The 19851-nt window shown below is 42.3% G+C and overlaps 1 protein-coding gene across 1 annotated transcript in view; it reads left to right on the forward strand.

The window, feature by feature from the left end:
• LOC117522916 (anoctamin-9-like) overlaps nt 1–19851 on the forward strand; it is a 150324-nt gene that overhangs the window by 83017 nt on the left and 47456 nt on the right. The window contains 5 exon segments of the mRNA XM_034184343.1: nt 2405–2441; nt 4260–4371; nt 11638–11692; nt 11785–11882; nt 14483–14679. Coding sequence (XP_034040234.1) covers nt 2405–2441; nt 4260–4371; nt 11638–11692; nt 11785–11882; nt 14483–14679 — 499 coding nt within the window.

Consider the following 19851-nt stretch of genomic DNA (forward strand, 5'->3'; position numbering starts at 1 on the left):
CTGTTTTAGCTTGTGCACTACCAGCTTGTCGACGGCAGCTAATATGCATTCTTTCACTGTTTCAGAGTCAGTCTGCATTTTCTTTTCAGCAAGAACCCACAACACGCAGGGATGCTGGTGTTGTCTTCTGTTGCAGAGTGAAGCTACGGGAGAAGATTGCAGTGCTTCACTTGTAGTTCATATTAAGTCCTTTTATTTTTATTTGATGAGCATCAGAATCCGGTGGATATTCATTGTCAAAACGGGAGTGAGTCGTAATGAAGTGCCTCCACACGTGTTTTCTATATTCCTTATATTCCCCTGTATGATCCTCGGGGAAATATGCGGTTTGCAGGCATTTGCTGCACAAATTCCACTCGTCATCGATGAAGTGGATCGTGAGGCTTTTATAGAGGTCCATGGTACGACTTGACCACAAGTCCGTGGTACTTGCGTAATGTTTAATGACAGAGAGCTCCTTTTCCACTCGATTGCGGACCTCGGCGTGGATTTTGAGAACCTCAACTTCACTAAAATACTTGCGGCTTGGCACCACGTATCGTGAATCCAGCGTCTTGACCATGCCTAAAAAGCCACTTTTCTCCACAGTTTGAAAAGGCACCATGTCTTTGCACAAGAATATGGCGATAGAATTAGTTATTTCAATCCACCACTGGCTTTTTTTATCATACGGTATGCCCTTTGAAAATGCCTGGGCGATAGAGACCTGTTTTGCTTTTTTCTTCCCACTCGAAGAAGACTGGCTTGGTTTTTGTGGAACATCACGCATTCTTTGGCTTTCCTCATATTCGATAGCATGTTTTGACTTCAGGTGGTAGAAGAGATTGCTTGTGTTACCTCTCTTTGCTATCACGGTTGCCCTGCATATTTTGCAGATTATGTTGTTTTGTTCACTATCTGACACTTTAAATCCAAACCATGACCATATTATAGATGTTGCACCGGACTTTTTGACAAGCTCTTCGTCTTCTGTCTCCTCCACACGCTCACTGCTCGCAGCCATTGTTCCCCACTGCTGTGGCTTCCTCGTTGTAGCAGGTCCCAGTAGGCAAAGCGTGTCGTACTTTGATGACGTCACGACCTATCGCGGGATGACGGTATGAAGAAAATCTCTATCGTGGGCCAAATTTTTATTGCATACCGCTTATACTGTTTATACCGCCAACCCCTAACATAGACCCAATAAATCCCTGCAAGGATCCTGGAAGGGTCTCAGGAATGCACTCTGAGATCTCTCCAGGGTGAATTTCCGAGGCTTCACGTGCGCTTTGTGGAGTTGGAACAAGCCTACAGCGAGCTCTGTTAGGTGTGTTATGGAGGTGTTGAGTCTCTTGCTATGTGCCATCTAGTTCCTATGTAACCTCTGTGACATTGCGTCCATATTTTTAGATGGTGTTGAATTCCATTAGAGCTGTGCCTTGAGATTTGTGGGAACAGATTCTAAAGGTGTACCTGAGGGGCAGAATGTATTTGTTGTGGTGGAGTTAGGATTGCGTTGCTGTTTTTTATTTTATTTTGTGCAGGTCATTCTTCATAATGTGGCTTGAACCAGCCTGGATGAGAATGTTTTGCCAGAAACTCTACAGATTTGGAATGAGGTGCAGCACTCTGTGTAGGATCTTGGATTTTTATTCAGAAGTGCGGAGGACGTCAGTCGGTGGATTGGGGTGATGACAAGTAATTTGAGTTGTACATTTCTTTCACCGGATGGTGGGACCACCTTTGAAACAGGGGCAGGAGTTCTGATATCCAGAAGCTGCTACAGCAGAACTGCTGTTCCTTCATGTAGAAAGTAGTCAGTTGAAGTGCAACTCATTATTAGGGTGTTTCTTCTTCTGGGGGCTTTTCAGACACTGGAACCTCCTTGCAGTGTAGACCCACAGTTCAGCCTGTGTGGCTGGAGAAGGCCATAGGATCCTTCAGGAGGAACTGATGATGATAATGGTGCTTGCAGATTTAGTGGGCCGGGCCACTGTATTTAACCTGCTGCCACTGCATTGCCTGAGAAAACCTCTCTCATACCTGACTGGGGTAAATGGTCACTGGATAAACCCTTTTGGGTTGAACAAAATGTAGACCAGGTACTAACATCACATACCTCAATAGTCTTGATTGCCTCATCTCTCCACCTGCAGCTACTCCAGGTAAACGATTCCTACCTGCAACCTGAAACCACAAAAATGTTACGTGAGATTCCAGAATGTCAGCATGTTGTTTGCACATGTTGTCAGAGGAATGCTACTGCTGTGCCACTCTTGGTTGCTTTGAAGAAACACATCTCTGGTGCAAATAATGTAGAAGTGAATATGAATTGAATATGTTTAGTGTCAGTGAATGTAAGCAGTATAATATATATATATATATATATATTTTTGTGTGTGTGTGTGTGTTTGCTCCTCTGCAGGTTAACAGATGGGTTTCCCTCAAGCTGTGTGATATCGGTGAGAAACGTATTCATTACATAACTGTCATGGCTGTAGAGATTAACACAGTTATGGTTTTCACAGCAGCTTTTATGCTGTTAACATCTCGGAAATATGTTTCCACTTTAAACTCGCGCCTTCAAATCTGAGTATGTTTGATTACCTGGAAATCTATAACAATAAACAGGATGAACAGGAAATCACTTTTCGGATTGGTATTGGACTGTTAAGCTCTGACTTAAGGCATCATGGGATAAATCTGTTTCCGGATCCAAACAAAACACTTATGGTTATGTAAATTGACGAGATTCATTTCATAAGTGGTCGGTACAGCTGCTACAGCATCAGCAATCCAAAGAGAAAGGTCAAGGCCAGGGTAGGGGGCCTACCTGATCAGATGTAGCCACTTCTGTTTCTGTTTGTCATCAGCTGGGAATCTATCAAATGACAGCTCTGGTGATGTTTCCGACCTATTGACTCGGGAACTCTACCTGTAAGGTCTTAGCTTCGAAAGAAGCTCAGCTGATGCAGACGACCAACGACCACAAACAGCTGACAAAGTGCGCACAATAATAAAAAATAATAGTCTGTCTCTGAGGATGGCCCAGGATTAAAGCACAGATAAATCCTTATGTCAGGGTCTGACGGTTTATCTGGTCTTCTGCTTGGTTTTGGGTCTGTCTTTGTTGTTTTCATTTTGCTCATATTGTTTTTCTGTGTATTCTTTTCTTGTGGGGATTTTATTGCTGGGGTCTGTCTGCAGTTCTCTCTCTCTTCCTCTCTGGTCACGCCCTGCTTCTTGTTCCTTCCACGCACCCCTGTTTGTGATCTGCTGATTGACACCTGGGGTTATATTAGCTCACGGGTTGTGTTGGTTCTTCGCCAGTTTGTTGCACCCTGTGCCCTCATACCAGCTCTCATTTTCGTGTTTTCTAGATCTGCCTGCTTAATTGTGTACTTGACCTCCTGCGTTTAGTCTGACCTTGCTTAGCCTGATGATCATTGTACTACTGCTGTGCTTTTTGGACTGCCTTCCCATGTACCAGCCGTTGCATTACTTCTCACTAAAGCTTTTTTGCAACCAGATCTGTGTCTGTGAGCCTCGCATTTGTTTCCTACCTAACCAGCCTGTCACCTTACTTGTCAGTCAGGTAGCGCTTTCCACATAAATATACAAGCTCTCCATTCTTCTTGCTCAGTGTGCACAAAAGTGATCCTGTGATGTGCACTGTAACATACCAAGTTTTGACCAATGATATGAAGCCCCTATTACAGTATGACTGGGCTCACTTACTGCATTTGAGCAGACGCAACAGACAGGTGAAGAACGTGTGTTTTGATTGTGACCAGGAGATGGCGCTGTGGTTTGCAGAAACATGTGACCCGGTTACACAGCGTGATCTCTCTTCATCAAAGATAACTGCAGACACTGGAGTTGCTTTGCATTAAATTGATATTTGATGATAAATTGTAGCCATTTATACTGCCAAAATAATCTTCTCCACCATGTCTGCCACGCTTCTTCAAGAACTCTGAGCTCTCAGCTAATCGGTGCCCGAGGTTCAGATTTAGAGCTGTTAATAAATGTGTGGCTCCAGAGCCTTGTTTGAGAGGGAGGTGCAGGATGATTGAGACTACAGTGTGGCAAGGGACATCAATAAGACCCTGCTGGACCTACTTGGACCATCTCTTTGTTCTACAAAATCTAGCTTTTGTCAAACTCAGGCATTGATGACCTTTTCTCAGAGGATCTGAGAGTTTTGTTTTTTCAGCTGAGAATGAGCCGTTGGCTTGTGAAACCTGTACTTGTCTCTGTGTGTTGTTTTTGTGATGCAGAGGAGACGCGATCATTGGCCGCCACAGAACGAAGCTTCACCGTCAAGATGTTCACCTTCCAGTTCTTTACTCTGTTCTCCTCGCTCTTCTACGTGGCCTTCTTCCTGGGCAGGTACTCATCAAATTCACCAAATCATGAAAACCAAATGACTCAATCCCCTCTTTATCTCTAATGAAATCATTCTGATGGACTGGAATATTTTTTTTCATTTGGTTTCATCTTCTATATGAGTTTGATCTGGATTCTGACAGTTGTGGATGTTTTTGTCATTTGTCAAAAGTAAATCAGGCTTCTAAATATAAAAAATTTCTAAAATTATCTTCCTTAAAACTCAAAGCAAATCTTTAGACTTTACTATAAATCAGAGGTGGGACAACGTCACCATTAAGTCAGTCGCAAGTCATGAATCAGCAAGTCCCAAGTCGAGTCTGAAGTCATGACCACCAGTTTTTGCAAGCTGACTTGAGGCTTGACTTGGGACTTGCAGATTGATGACTCGACAGTGACTTCATCCCATCTCTGTTAAAAATTAATTAAAATTCTGAAAGCCAAGATGATGGGTTGCATAAGTAATGCTACGCTTTGGTATAATACCGCTAAATATTCAGTTCTATTGCCAGTTTTCTTCAGACAAGTCAGGGGATGGATACATGAACATTTCCAAGTCACTGAATATGTCTTGGACTTGACTGACATCAACTTGACTGCCCACACCCTTTCGGACTCACAGGCTTGTTTATATAACATTCATATTATTGGTATGTTTCTGTTCTTTCGGATTTGTGTGTGTGCCGAATAAATCCATTCATTCATTCATTATGAAGAAATACAAACAGTATAGTACTCGATGGTAAATCTGTATGGAGTAGACAGTTCTCAAAAACTGAGTGACTGTGCAAGAAGGAAAAGAGTGAGGAAAGCCACCAAGACACCCAGAAGAAGTTATAGGCTTCTCTGGCTGTGATTGGAGAAATTGTGCATAGTGCAAGTTTAGCATTTTCTGCCCCCAGTTATACAGCTTCATGATGAAGTGGACCTGAAAAGACCTGAATGTTCAGCTACACTTTTCTGGAAGGTAATCTGAGATGCAAGGCTAGATTTGATCTGTTTTGGTGAAAGAAAATCCTGTTTAGAACAGGATGTCCAGGACCTTCAGAACTACACTGAGGTCCCTCAAATTGATTCACTCTGGTTGATTGTTTGAACACTAGGTGGCATGTTGAGCGTCAGCGCCCCTGCTGGATTAGGTGGTCTGACAGCTTGACGTGCGCTGTCTTGATGCATTGTGGCACATGGTCTCAGAACACCGTCACACTCAGAAGACCGATCTGAAAGTTTTGATGAAGACAGCAAGAACGTGGTCAAAATGGAAAATTGTGCCATTTCCACATTGGTACTTCACCCTGATTATGTTCCTGCCATGTTTTCACAGCATCTAACACGCTCGCTCTCACTAATTTCTTACCCTGCACATGATCACATGCATTCCATGTGCAGTTCATTCTGACAGTGTTTTTTATTAGACAATCATATCGCACACACACACCTGCCACGTTGTCGTTGCTGCGTACATCCTGTTCTTATCAGGACTTGCGCTGCACTTTGTCATTTGTTCTGCATGCACACACTCAGCTAAGCTGCAGGCGGGAAGGCGTGCTTGCACACGTTTCAAAATGAACCTTGATCTGCAGGAAGAGTTGTGGAAGAATTTCTACATGTACAGTAGTGTTCAGAATAATAGTAGTGCTACGTGACTAAAAAGATTAATCCAGGTTTTGAGTATTTGTTATGGTTACATGGGAAACAAGGTACCAGTAGATTCTCACAAATCCAACAAGACCAAGCATTCATGATATGCACACTCTTAAGACTATGAAATTGGACTATTAGTAAGAAAAAGTAGAAAAGGGGGTGTTCACAATAATAGTAGTGTGGCATTCAGTCAGTGAGTTTGTCAATTTTGTGGAACAAACAGGTGTGAATCAGGTGTCCCCTATTTAAGGATGAAGCCAGCACCTGTTGAACATGCTTTTCTCTTTGAAAGCCTGAGGAAAATGGGAAGTTCAAGACATTGTTCAGAAGAACAGCGTAGTTTGATTAAAAAGTTGATTGGAGAGGGGAAAACTTATATGCAGGTGCAAAAAAATTATAGGCTGTTCATCTACAATGATCTCCAATGCTTTAAAATGGACAAAAAACCAGAGACGCGTGGAAGAAAATGGAAAACAACCATCAAATGGATAGAAGAATAACCAGAATGGCAAAGGCTCACCCATTGATCAGCTCCAGGATGGTCAAAGACAGTCTGGAGTTACCTGTAAGTGCTGTGACAGTTGGAAGACACCTATGTGAAGCTAATTTATTTGCAAGAATCACCCGCAAAGTCCCTCTGTTAAATAAAAGACGTGCAGAAGAGGTTATAATTTGCCAAAGAACACATCAACTGGCCTAAAGAGAAATGGAGGAATATTTTGTGGACTGATGAGAGTAAAATTGTTCTTTTTGGGTCCAAGGGCCGCAGACAGTCTGTGAGACGACCCCCAAATCCTGAATTCAAGCCACAGTTCACAGTGAAGACAGTGAAGCATGGTGGTACAGGCATCATGATATGGGCATGTTTCTCCTACTATTGTGTTGGATCTATATATCGCATGCCAGGTATCATGGATCAGTTTGGATATGTCAAAATACTTGAAGAGGTCATGTTGCCTTATGCTGAAGAGGACATGACCTTGAAATGGGTGTTTCAACAAGACAATGACCCCAAGCACACTAGTAAATGGGCAAAATCTTGGTTCCAAACCAACAAAATTAATGCCTCGCAGATGTGAAGAAATCATGAAAAACTGTGGTTATACAACTAAATACTACTTTAGTGATTCACAGGATTGCTAAAAAAGCAGTTTGAACATAATAGTTTTGAGTTTGTAGCGTCAACAGCAGATGCTACTTTTATTGTGAACACCCCCTCTTCTACTTTTTTTATTAATAGCCCAATTTCATAGCCTTAAGAGTGTGCATATCATGAATGCTTGGTCTTGTTGGATTTGTGAGAATCTACTGAATCTACTGGTACCTTGTTTCCCATGTAACAATAAGAAATATACTCAAAACCTGGATTAATCTTTTTAGTCACATAGCACTACTATTATTCTGAACACTACTGTAGATATGTATACTCAACAAAAATATAAACGCAACACTTTTGGTTTTGCTCCCATTTTGTATGAGATTAATTCAACAATCTAAAACTTTTTCCACATACACAATATCACCATTTCCCTCAAATACTGTGCACAAACCAGTCTAAATCTGTGATAGTGAGCACTTCTCCTTTGCTGAGATAATCCATCCCACCTCACAGGTGTGCCATACCAAGATGCTGATTAGACACCATGATTAGTGCACAGGTGTGCCTTAGACTGCCCACAATAAAAGGCCACTCTGAAAGGTGCACTTTTGTTTTATTGGGGGGGGGGGGGGGGATACCAGTCAGTATCTGGTGTGACCACCATTTGCCTCATGCAGTGCAACACATCTCCTTCGCATCATCCGTGAAGAGAACACCTCTCCAACGTGCCAAACGGCAGCAAATGTGAGCATTTGCCCACTCAGATCGGTTACAACAACGAACTGGAGTCAGGTCAAGACCCTGATGAGGACGACGAGCATGCAGATGAGCTTCCCTGAGACAGTTTCTGACAGTTTGTGCAGAAATTCTTTGGTTATGCAAACCGATTGTTCCAGCAGCTGTCCGAGTGGCTGGTCTCAGACGATCTTGGAGGTGAACATGCTGGATGTGGAGGTCCTGGGCTGGTGTGGTTACACGTGGTCTGCGGTTTGTGAGGCTGGTTGGATGTACTGCCAAATTCTCTGAAACGCCTTTGGAGACGGCTTATGGTAGAGAAATGAACATTCAATACACGAGCAACAGTTCTGGTTGACATTCCTGCTGTCAGCATGCCAATTGCACGCTCCCTCAAATCTTGCGACATCTGTGGCATTGTGCTGTGTGATAAAACTGCACCTTTCAGAGTGGCCTTTTATTGTGGGCAGTCTAAGGCACACCTGTGCACTAATCATGGTGTCTAATCAGCATCTTGATATGGCACACCTGTGAGGTGGGATGGATTATCTCAACAAAGGAGAAGTGCTCACTATCACAGATTCAGACTGGTTTGTGAACAATATTTGAGAGAAATGGTGATATTGTATATGTGGAAAAAGTTTTAGATCTTTGAGTTCATCTCATACAAAATGGGAGCAAAACCAAAAGTGTTGCGTTTATATTTTTGTTGAGTGTATGTCTGTGTTTGCAGGCATGCTTTGAATCAACCTGGATTTGTAAGAAGAGTTGTTTATTTAGGGTCTACTCCAGGGGTGGGCAATGAGGGCCGAGACACTGCAGGTTTTCCTTGCAACCAATCACCTCAGCAGGTGGGTTGCTGATTAGCTTCTCCCCTGAGCATAAACACCTGACCATTAATGAAATCACCTGCTGAGGTGATTGGTAGCAAGGAAAACCTGCAGGGTCTTGGCCCTTCATGGCACATGATTGCCCATCCCTGGTCTACTCCTTTTTCTGTCCCTGACCAAGGCAGAGTCTCTACATCTGGAGTTGGTCCCTGGACTCCAGACTGTGGCTGCCCACTGCTCCTAGTGGTTGGATTGTGTCTAACTGTAATTAGGATGGTTAAATGCAGAGGACAAAGTATATTGTTATTATTATTATTATTATTATTATTATTATTATTATTGTTATGTGTGTCATATTATGTATGAATATATTTACTCTTGTGAAGTGTCTTGAGGCAGCACCGTTGTGATTTGGCGGTGTATAGTTAAAATAAATAATTTGCGTATCTTGGCAGTAACATACATACATGTCTGTGGGTCCTTGTCCTTTGAGATTTAGAGCTGCCTGGGAAGAGCTTATGAGGTCACTGAAGACAGTTGCTTGGTGATGCCAGTATCTTTGCAGAAGGATGAAGGTCCAAGTCTTTAATATCCTGGTGCTGCCTGTCTTGCTGTATAGTTATGAGACTTGGACGCTAACCAGTGACCTATGGTGACAACAGGATATATTTTGTACTACATTTCTTCAGAGGATCCTTGAGTACCACTGAAATGACTTTGTATCAAATAAGCCATTTCTAAGGGAGCCTGAGATGAAGAGTATCACTTGCATTGTGAGGGAGCATCAGCTATGACATTTTGTCCATGTGGCCTGTTTTCTTTGCATGATCTGCCACATACGTGCGTGAGTGCTGAGTACCCCAATAGCTTGAGGCCAAAGGCATGCCCACATTTCCCCTGGCTGTGACAGAGAAAGTGTTAATTTTGAGAGGTGGGATGGATCGTTTCTTTACCTGGTGTGGTGTGGTGGGTGCAAGGAGCCCCGATACAATCACGTGCTCTCAGACTTGTACTGTAATGTGCTAATGCACATCCCTATCTGTACATGTCGTGAACTCACTTATGTAACGTGCAGCTGAACAGTGTGCTGCATAAGTTGGGACGTTGTGTTAAATGTAAATAAAGACAGAATACATTGATTTGCAAATCCTCTTCAACCTATATTCAATTGAATACACCACAAAGACAAGATATTTAATGTTCAAACTGATCAACTTTATTGTTTTTGTGCAAATATTTGCTCATTTTGAAATGGATGTCTGCAACATGTTTCAAAAAAGCTGGGACAGTGGTATGTTTACCACTGTGTTACATCACCTTTCCTTCTAACAACACTCAGTAAGCATTTGGGAACTGAGGACACTAATTGTTGAAGCTTTTTAGGTGGAATTCTTTCCCATTCTCGCTTGAAGTATGACTTCAGCTGTTCAACACTCCGTGGTCTCCGTTGTCATATTTTGCACTTCATAACGCGCCACACATTTTCAATGGGCGACAGGTTGAGACTGCAGGCAGGCCAGTCTAGTACCCGCACTCTTTTACTACGAAGCCATGCTGTTGTAACACGTGCAGAATGTGGCTTGGCATTGTTTTGCTGAAATAAGCAGGAACATCCCTGAAAAAGACGTTGCTTGGATAGTAGCATGTGTGCAGCATGGATGTACCTTTCAGCGTTGATGGTGCCATCACAGATGCCCATGCCATGGGCACTAATACACCCCCATACCATCACAGACGCTGGCTTTTGAACTTTGCGCTGGTAACAATCTGGATGGTCTTTTTCCTCTTTTGTCCGGAGGACACAGCGTCCATGATTTCCAAAAACTATTTGAAATGTGGACTCATCAGACCACAGCACACTTTTCCACTTTGCGTCTGTCCATTTCAAATGAGCTCGGACCCAGAGAAGGCGGCAGCGTTTCTAGATGTTGATGTTTGGCTTTTGCTTTGCATCATAGAGTTTTAACTTGCACTTGTAGATGTAGCGACGAACTGTGTTAACTACCACTGGTTTTCTGAAGTGTTCCTGAGCCCACGCGGTAAGATCCTGTCAGTTTTTAATGCAGTGCTGCCTGAGGGATCAAAGGTCACAGGCATTCAATGTTGGTTTTCGGCCTTGCCGCTTACGTGTAGAAAGTTCTCCAGATTCTCTGAATCTTCTAATTATATTATGGACTGTAGATGATGGAATTCATAAATTCTTTGCAATTGAATGTTGAGAAACATTGTTCTTAAACTGCTGGAATATTTTTTTTTTCCACACAGTTGTTCACAAAGTGGTGATCCTCACCCCATCTTTGCTTGTGAATGGCTGAGCCTTTTGGGGTGCTCCTTTTTATACCCAATCATGACACTCACCTGTTTCCAATTAACCTGTTCACCTGTGGAATGTTCCAAACAGGTGTTCATCAACTTTTGTTGATGATCAGTCTTTTGTTGCCCCGTCCCAGCTTTTTTGAAATGTGTTGCAGGCATCCATTTCACAATGAGCAAATATTTGCACAAAACAAAAAAGTCTATCAGTTTGAACATTAAATATCTTGTCTTTGTGATGTATTCAATTGAATATAGGTTGAAGAGGATTTGCAAATCATTGTATTCTGTTTTCATTTACATTTCACACAACGTCCCAACTTCATTGGAATTGGGGTTGTAAGACCAACATCTCCATGGGTGGATAGAGCTATTATGCTATTTAGCTATTATGCTATTTATGCTGTTTGCCATTATATGATATTTAGGCAGCATATGATGCTGGATGTTAAAATAACAACTGAATATGAGCAAAGCTGTGAAGTGCTGGCTTTGTGTCGCTTGGAACTTGCAATGACGGGTTAAAGATCAGACCCATAATTTGCAACATCTATGCATACTTGTTTTTTTTGTGGAGGAATTACACCCAAAATGTCAACAAGAAATTCAACAACATCAAAGGTGGGTCTAAATGTGCACTTCTTGCAGAATAAATGGACATCCAGGAAGATACGCACGGATTGCTGGATGGAGACTGGAGGAGGTGAGCACATTGTGATTTATGTTGTGACTGATGTTTATGTGTTTGTTTGGACGTCATGTGGATTTTGTTTGTTTGTTTGTTTTTTATTTAAGTGCCACCCCAGCGGTTGTTTGACAGACCTGTTCATCCAGATGGCTGTGATCATGGTGCTCAAACAGACGCTCAACAACATCTTTGAGTTCACTGTGCCGTAAGTCTGCAGCTTTTTTCCAACAAACTCCGGAACAGATAGCTCCGAACTCTTCTGCCTCGTTTTGTAATGTCTTTTTTTTTAAACTGATCTGTGTCTGAAGCTGACAAGCTCCAAAGTGAAGAGGAAACATTCTGGCTTTTATCTGTGAACACAAGTTTAAACGTAACTATAGCTGAATATTACAGCTGCACTCCCACTGGCTGGGTTTTTATTTTTATTTTTGTAATGATCATTGGCTGAATTCATGACCATAAAGTTGTGATGAGTCCTGAAAACCTGTTTACAGGTTAGACTCTGAGACTCGAGCTTACACCCAACGCAAAACTGGGAAAGGGCACAAATCTGTGCGTACGAACACAGGGACGGGGTCTGTCCAACGGCCCTTGCGTGGTCCTGAAATCTCATCAAACTCCACATGATGCCAGAGAGACACTCAGCTGCTGCCAGGACCTTACAAGGTCCACTTGGTGTCCTCTCACAAACCGCCATGATTGCAGTGGTTGCCGTGAAGTATGAAGCTGCACCTGCTTTCTGCAGAACAGTCGCCAAGCCCAGAAGATGCACAAATAATACCCAGGCCACGCAAAAACACTACATTTTCCAGACAAAAACACCTTTTGAACACCAGTTTCGTCTCCCCAGGTTTGAACTCCTCAACTCAATTCAACAACTTTTATTAATCCCACAAGGAGCAATTAAGTTAGAGCAGCGCGTAAAACACAATGATCTATAAACAAATAAAAGCAGATTTTGGTTAAAAAGTTTGAGTTCAAATGAGTAGCCAGACCTACGAAAGCATTCAAGTCAAATCGCTGAGGGAATAAACAATTTTAAAAAACAGTTAGTATTACAGACTGGTGAAGCATAACGGCGCCATGAAGGCAACAGAGAAAACTCCCCTGACGGAACATGACCTGACGAAGACGACATGCTTACTGCCTAACGGAGGATCTGTTGATTACAACTCCAGTAGTCTTTGAGCAGATTTTAACAATGTTGTTCAGACTGTTTCTGTCATTCACTGAGAGGCTGTGAAACCAGCAGATAAATAAAAAGCACAGAAGACTCTCAATAAAAGACTGATTTAAAAACTACAGAGAATGACAGGCCTGACAGAAAAATAATTCAGTTTATGGAGAAGATAAATTCTTTGCTGTCCTCGCTTCACAATGATGCCCGTGTTTAAGTCAAACTTCAGCTTGTCATCAAAAATAGTACCCAGATACTTATATGATGTGACAAGTTGCACTTTGTCATTGTGTATAATATACTCCTTGGTCACATCATTGTTCGTCTGAAGTCAATGATCATTTCTTTGGTTTTGGACACATTTAAATCCAACAAGTTGTTCTCACACCAACAAATGAAATCTGATAAAGCAGCTCCACAGTCTGATTCTGTACTGTGGAGAAGTGACAACTGTCCAGTGTCCTCAGAGAATTTAACCAGATAGCTGCCGTCCTCAGAACTCCTGCAGCTCTCTGTATACATAATAAAAAGGAGGGGTGAAAGAGTGCACCCTTGCGGTGAGCCTGTGGACGACACGACAGAGTCCGAGAGCCAGCCATTTACAAAAACCCTCTGCTTCCAGTCAGATAAACAATTCAAAATCCATAAGACAAGCTGGTGAGGTAGGTGGAAATCATCACGCAGCCTTTGTACTAAAAGATACGGCTGCATACGGCCAAAGACAAGTCCGCAAACAAAAGTCTGGCATGTGCTTGTGGCTTCCCCAGATGTTTATACAGAGAGTTGAGAATTGAAAGAATTGCAACCTCCATGTCAAGGTGCAGATTTTTTCCCAAGCCACAACCATATTGCAAGTTTTGTTGGCTGCTCAAAGCCGCTGATGTAAAGATCTTCGTTAGGATCCGTGTCTCCCAACCACGTCTCAGTAAAAGCCAGCAGACATGTATCTCTGAAGTCACATGTACATCTGCCGGGGGCCTCCAGTTCATCCATTTTTATTCCAAATGACCTGTACATTTGAGAGGAGTATGGATGGAAGCAGAGGGAGCCGGCGTCTGTCACTGAGCCCGTATTTCCTCATTCTGCACTGAATGCCTCCCCTCCTCCCTCGGTGCTTTTTTACAATATACTGCCTGCAGCAATATTTAAATCATTGCGTTGCCTTCGTTGGAGAAAATGGGGAACATTCAAACAAAAGTCTCCTGTTGCTAGTGACCAAAGAGCAAGAAGAAACTCACAGATTGTGTTAACAGACTCCCCACTGCCATCGTGAAGTCCCAGGACAAATTGCCCTAAAAAAGTCAAAAGTGAAACAAAAACTCTGAGGTAATCTCCCCTCATGATCAGAAGCACTTCCACATTAACTCCAAAACACACACACAATAAAAGATAAAAGAACACACAAATGGACAAACAAACAGTACAAACGGACTGTCCTCTCAGGTCGCACAGGTAGCGTGAGCGGCACAGTCTGAAGTCCACTAACTTACAGGTGATTCATTATTTCCCCCTGTTGAAAGCAGATCTGCTGAGTGAGTAAATGAAAGCATGTTCCTCTACAAGACACGACAGACTGACCTCACAGGCAGACGGACAGTTTTTCACTCATGTGGTGACCTGTGTTTCAGATGGGTGAAACGCTGCTTCAGGAGAGAGACCGCAAAGGCGCTGCGCAGGAAGTGTGGCCACTGTTACAGGAAGGCCTGCCGCGAGGGACACGGACGTGTGGAACAGTGCGACCTTTGCAAACTGTCTGACTGGCTGCGTAACTACCAACTTGTCGAAACTGATGCCTTCACCCTGTTCAATGAGTTCCTGGAGATGGGTAGGTCCTTTGGGTGCCCTTTGACCCTCTGCACATTTGGTGTCACAGTCACAAAAACTGACCATGTCATATCAGGAGCAACATCAAAAATATAACTTCAGTCATTTTAGGCTGCAATTACTTTTTCTTGATGGCAATGTACAAATGTCAATAAACGCATAATATACTGGTGTATTCAATGTTCGGGATTTATGAATTCTAATATTATACAAAAAAATATCTATCTGTCTATATAATTCAATCAATTCAATCCATTTTTTTATATAGCGCCAAATCACAACAAACAGTTGCCCCAAGGCACTTTATATTGTAAGGCAAGGCCATACAATAATTATGTAAAACCCCAACGGTCAAAACGACCCCCTGTGAGGAAGCACTTGGCTACAGTGGGAAGGAAAAACTCCCTTTTAACAGGAAGAAACCTCCAGCAGAACCAGGCTCAGGGAGGGGCAGTCTTCTGCTGGGACTGGTTGGGGCTGAGGGAGAGAACCAGGAAAAAGACATGCTGTGGAGGGGAGCAGAGATCGATCACTAATGATTAAATGCAGAGTGGTGCATACAGAGCAAAAAGAGAAAGAAACAGTGCATCATGGGAACCCCCCAGCAGTCTACGTCTATAGCAGCATAACTAAGGGATGGTTCAGGGTCACCTGATCCAGCCCTAACTATAAGCTTTAGCAAAAAGGAAAGTTTTAAGCCTAATCTTAAAAGTAGAGAGGGTGTCTGTCTCCCTGATCTGAATTGGGAGCTGGTTCCACAGGAGAGGAGCCTGAAAGCTGAAGGCTCTGCCTCCCATTCTACTCTTACAAACCCTAGGAACTACAAGTAAGCCTGCAGTCTGAGAGCGAAGCGCTCTATTGGGGTGATATGGTACTACGAGGTCCCTAAGATAAGATGGGACCTGATTATTCAAAACCTTATAAGTAAGAAGAAGAATTTTAAATTCTATTCTAGAATTAACAGGAAGCCAATGAAGAGAGGCCAATATGGGTGAGATATGCTCTCTCCTTCTAGTCCCCGTCAGTACTCTAGCTGCAGCATTTTGAATTAACTGAAGGCTTTTTAGGGAACTTTTAGGACAACCTGATAATAATGAATTACAATAGTCCAGCCTAGAGGAAATAAATGCATGAATTAGTTTTTCAGCATCACTCTGAGACAAGACCTTTCTGATTTTAGAGATATTGCGTAAATGCAAAAAAGCAGTCCTACATATTTGTTTAATATACGCTTTGAATGACATATCCTGATCAAAAATGACTCCAAGATTTCTCACAGTATTACTAGAGGTCAGGGTAATGCCATCCAGAGTAAGGATCTGGTTAGACACCATGTTTCTAAGATTTGTGGGGCCAAGTACAATAGCTTCAGTTTTATCTGAGTTTAAAAGCAGGAAATTAGAGGTCATCCATGTCTTTATGTCTGTAAGACAATCCTGCAGTTTAGCTAATTGGTGTGTGTCCTCTGGCTTCATGGATAGATAAAGCTGGGTATCATCTGCGTAACAATGAAAATTTAAGCAATACCGTCTAATAATACTGCCTAAGGGAAGCATGTATAAAGTGAATAAAATTGGTCCTAGCACAGAACCTTGTGGAACTCCATAATTAACTTTAGTCTGTGAAGAAGATTCCCCTTTTACATGAACAAATTGTAATCTATTAGACAAATATGATTCAAACCACCGCAGCGCAGTGCCTTTAATACCTATGGCATGCTCTAATCTCTGTAATAAAATTTTATGGTCAACAGTATCAAAAGCAGCACTGAGGTCTAACAGAACAAGCACAGAGATGAGTCCACTGTCCGAGGCCATAAGAAGATCATTTGTAACCTTCACTAATGCTGTTTCTGTACAATGATGAATTCTAAAACCTGACTGAAACTCTTCAAATAGACCATTCCTCTGCAGATGATCAGTTAGCTGTTTTACAACTACCCTTTCAAGAATTTTTGAGAGAAAAGGAAGGTTGGAGATTGGCCTATAATTAGCTAAGATAGCTGGGTCAAGTGATGGCTTTTTAAGTAATGGTTTAATTACTGCCACCTTAAAAGCCTGTGGTACATAGCCAACTAACAAAGATAGATTGATCATATTTAAGATCGAAGCATTAAATAATGGTAGGGCTTCCTTGAGCAGCCTGGTAGGAATGGAGTCTAATGAACATGTTGATGGTTTGGATGAAGTAACTAATGAAAATAACTCAGACAGAACAATCGGAGAGAAAGAGTCTAACCAAATACCGGCATCACTGAAAGCAGCCAAAGATAACGATACATCTTTGGGATGGTTATGAGTAATTTTTTCTCTAATAGTTAAAATTTTGTTAGCAAAGAAAGTCATGAAGTCATTACTAGTTAAAGTTAATGGAATACTGAGCTCAATAGAGCTCTGACTCTTTGTCAGCCTGGCTACAGTGCTGAAAAGAAACCTGGGATTGTTCTTATTTTCTTCAATTAGTGATGAGTAGAAAGATGTCCTAGCTTTACGGAGGGCTTTTTTATAGGGCAACAGACTCTTTTTCCAGGCTAAGTGAAGATCTTCTAAATTAGTGAGACGTCATTTCCTCTCCAACTTACGGGTTATCTGCTTTAAGCTACGAGTTTGTGAGTTATACCACGGAGTCAGGCACTTCTGATTTAAAGCTCTCTTTTTTAGAGGAGCTACAGCATCCAAAGTTGTCTTCAATGAGGATGTAAAACTATTGATGAGATACTCTATCTCACTTACAGAGTTTAGGTAGCTACTCTGCACTGTGTTGGTATATGGCATTAGAGAACATAAAGAAGGAATCATATCCTTAAACCTAGTTACAGCGCTTTCTGAAAGACTTCTAGTGTAATGAAACTTATTCCCCACTGCTGGGTAGTCCATCAGAGTAAATGTAAATGTTATTAAGAAATGATCAGACAGAAGGGAGTTTTCAGGGAATACTGTTAAGTCTTCTATTTCCATACCATAAGTCAGAACAAGATCTAAGATATGATTAAAGTGGTGGGTGGTTTACTTTTTGAGCAAAGCCAATAGAGTCTAATAATAGATTAAATGCAGTGTTGAGGCTGTCATTCTCAGCATCTGTGTGGATGTTAAAATTGCCCACTATAATTATCTTATCTGAGCTAAGCACTAAGTCAGACAAAAGGTCTGAAAATTCACAGAGAAACTCACAGTAACGACCAGGTGGACGATAGATAATAACAAATAAAACTGGTTTTTGGGACTTCCAATTTGGATGGACAAGACTAAGAGTCAAGCTTTCAAATGAATTAAAGCTCTGTCTGGGTTTTTGATTAATTAATAAGCTGGAATGGAAGATTGCTGCTAATCCTCCGCCCCGGCCCGTGCTACGAGCATTCTGACAGTTAGTGTGACTCGGGGGTGTTGACTCATTTAAACTAACATATTCATCCTGCTGTAACCAGGTTTCTGTTAGGCAGAATAAATCAATACGTTGATCAATTATTATATCATTTACCAACAGGGACTTAGAAGAGAGAGACCTAATGTTTAATAGACCACATTTAACTGTTTTAGTCTGTGGTGCAGTTGAAGGTGCTATATTATTTTTTCTTTTTGAATTTTTATGCTTAAATAGATTTTTGCTGGTTATTGGTAGTCTGGGAGCAGGCACCGTCTCTACGGGGATGGGGTAATGAGGGGATGGCAGGGGGAGAGAAGCTGCAGAGAGGTAAGACTACAACTCTGCTTCCTGGTCCCAACCCTGGATAGTCACGGTTTGGAGGATTTAAGAAAATTGGCCAGATTTCTAGAAATGAGAGCTGCTCCATCCAAAGTGGGATGGATGCCGTCTCTCCTAACAAGACCAGGTTTTCCCCAGAAGCTTTGCCAGCAATTCAAGGAGAACATGCGGCTAAACATGCCACTCCCGGTCTGATTGGGGAGGGGCCCAGAGAAAACTACAGAGTCTGACATTGTTTTTGCAAAGTTACACACCGATTTAATGTTAATTTTAGTGACCTCCGATTGACGTAACCGGGTGTCATTACTGCCGACGTGAATTACAGTCTTACCAAATTTACGCTTAGCCTTAGCCAGCAGTTTCAAATTTCCTTCAATGTCGCCTGCTCTGGCCCCCGGAAGACAATTGACTATGGTTGCTGGTGTCGCTAACTTCACATTTCGCAAAACAGAGTTGCCAATAACCAGAGTTTGATCCTCGGCGGGTGTGTCGCCGAGTGGGGAAAAACAGTTAGAGATGTGAACGGGTTGGCGGTGTACACAGGGGCTTCTGTTTAGAACTACGCTTCCTCCTCACAGTCACCCAGTCGGCCTGCTTTCCCGGCTGCTCGGGATCTGCCAGGGGGTAACTAACGGCGGCTAAGCTACCTTGGTCCGCACCGACTACAGGGGCCTGGCTAGCTGTAGAATTTTCCACGGTGCGGAGCCGAGTCTCCAATTCGCCCAGCCTGGCCTCCAAAGCTACGAATAAGCTACACTTATTACAAGTACCATTACTGCTAAAGGAGGCCGAGGAATAACTAAACATTTCACACCCAGAGCAGAAAAGTGTGGGAGAGACAGGAGAAGCCGCCATGCTAAATCGGCTAAGAGCTAGTAGCTACGCTAACCTAGCGGATTCCTAAAAACACGCAAAGTGAATAATTTAGAGGTGATTCAGCAGAAGGAGTGCTTTAGTTAAGGCACGTAAAGATTACACTGGGAAACAAATCGTAATCTAGATAACTAGATCAATCTAACTGCGCAGATTAAACAGCTAACAGATACAGAAAAACACCGCTGTGCTCCGGAACAGGAAGTGATACAATACCGCAGTGAGAGCCAACCACAACTGAGTGGAGTCCTTGTTATTTGTATGTCATGTGACATGAATTATTCATCCCATTTGTGTTGCATTGCATTTAGGGTGCAAATTTGGTTCTATATGTTTGGTACCATTACACTCTGCACACACACACACATGCCCCTACGTGCGCGCGCGCACACACACACACACAAAACAAATCCACTGCGCTGTAAGCTCTCTGGAGGCAGAGCTGTTACGAGGAAGTTAGAATGAAAAGCTGTGAAAATATCAGTTTCCATATGAAAATATTTAAAATGATGCCCTTTAAACTCACAGTGAATGCTAATTTCTACTGCATGACATAAATCAAATCTATATTATAATAGCCAAGAGGCTTTTGTGTGCG

Source organism: Thalassophryne amazonica, chromosome 2 (genome assembly GCF_902500255.1).
Source record: "Thalassophryne amazonica chromosome 2, fThaAma1.1, whole genome shotgun sequence".
Classification (NCBI taxonomy): domain Eukaryota; kingdom Metazoa; phylum Chordata; class Actinopteri; order Batrachoidiformes; family Batrachoididae; genus Thalassophryne; species Thalassophryne amazonica.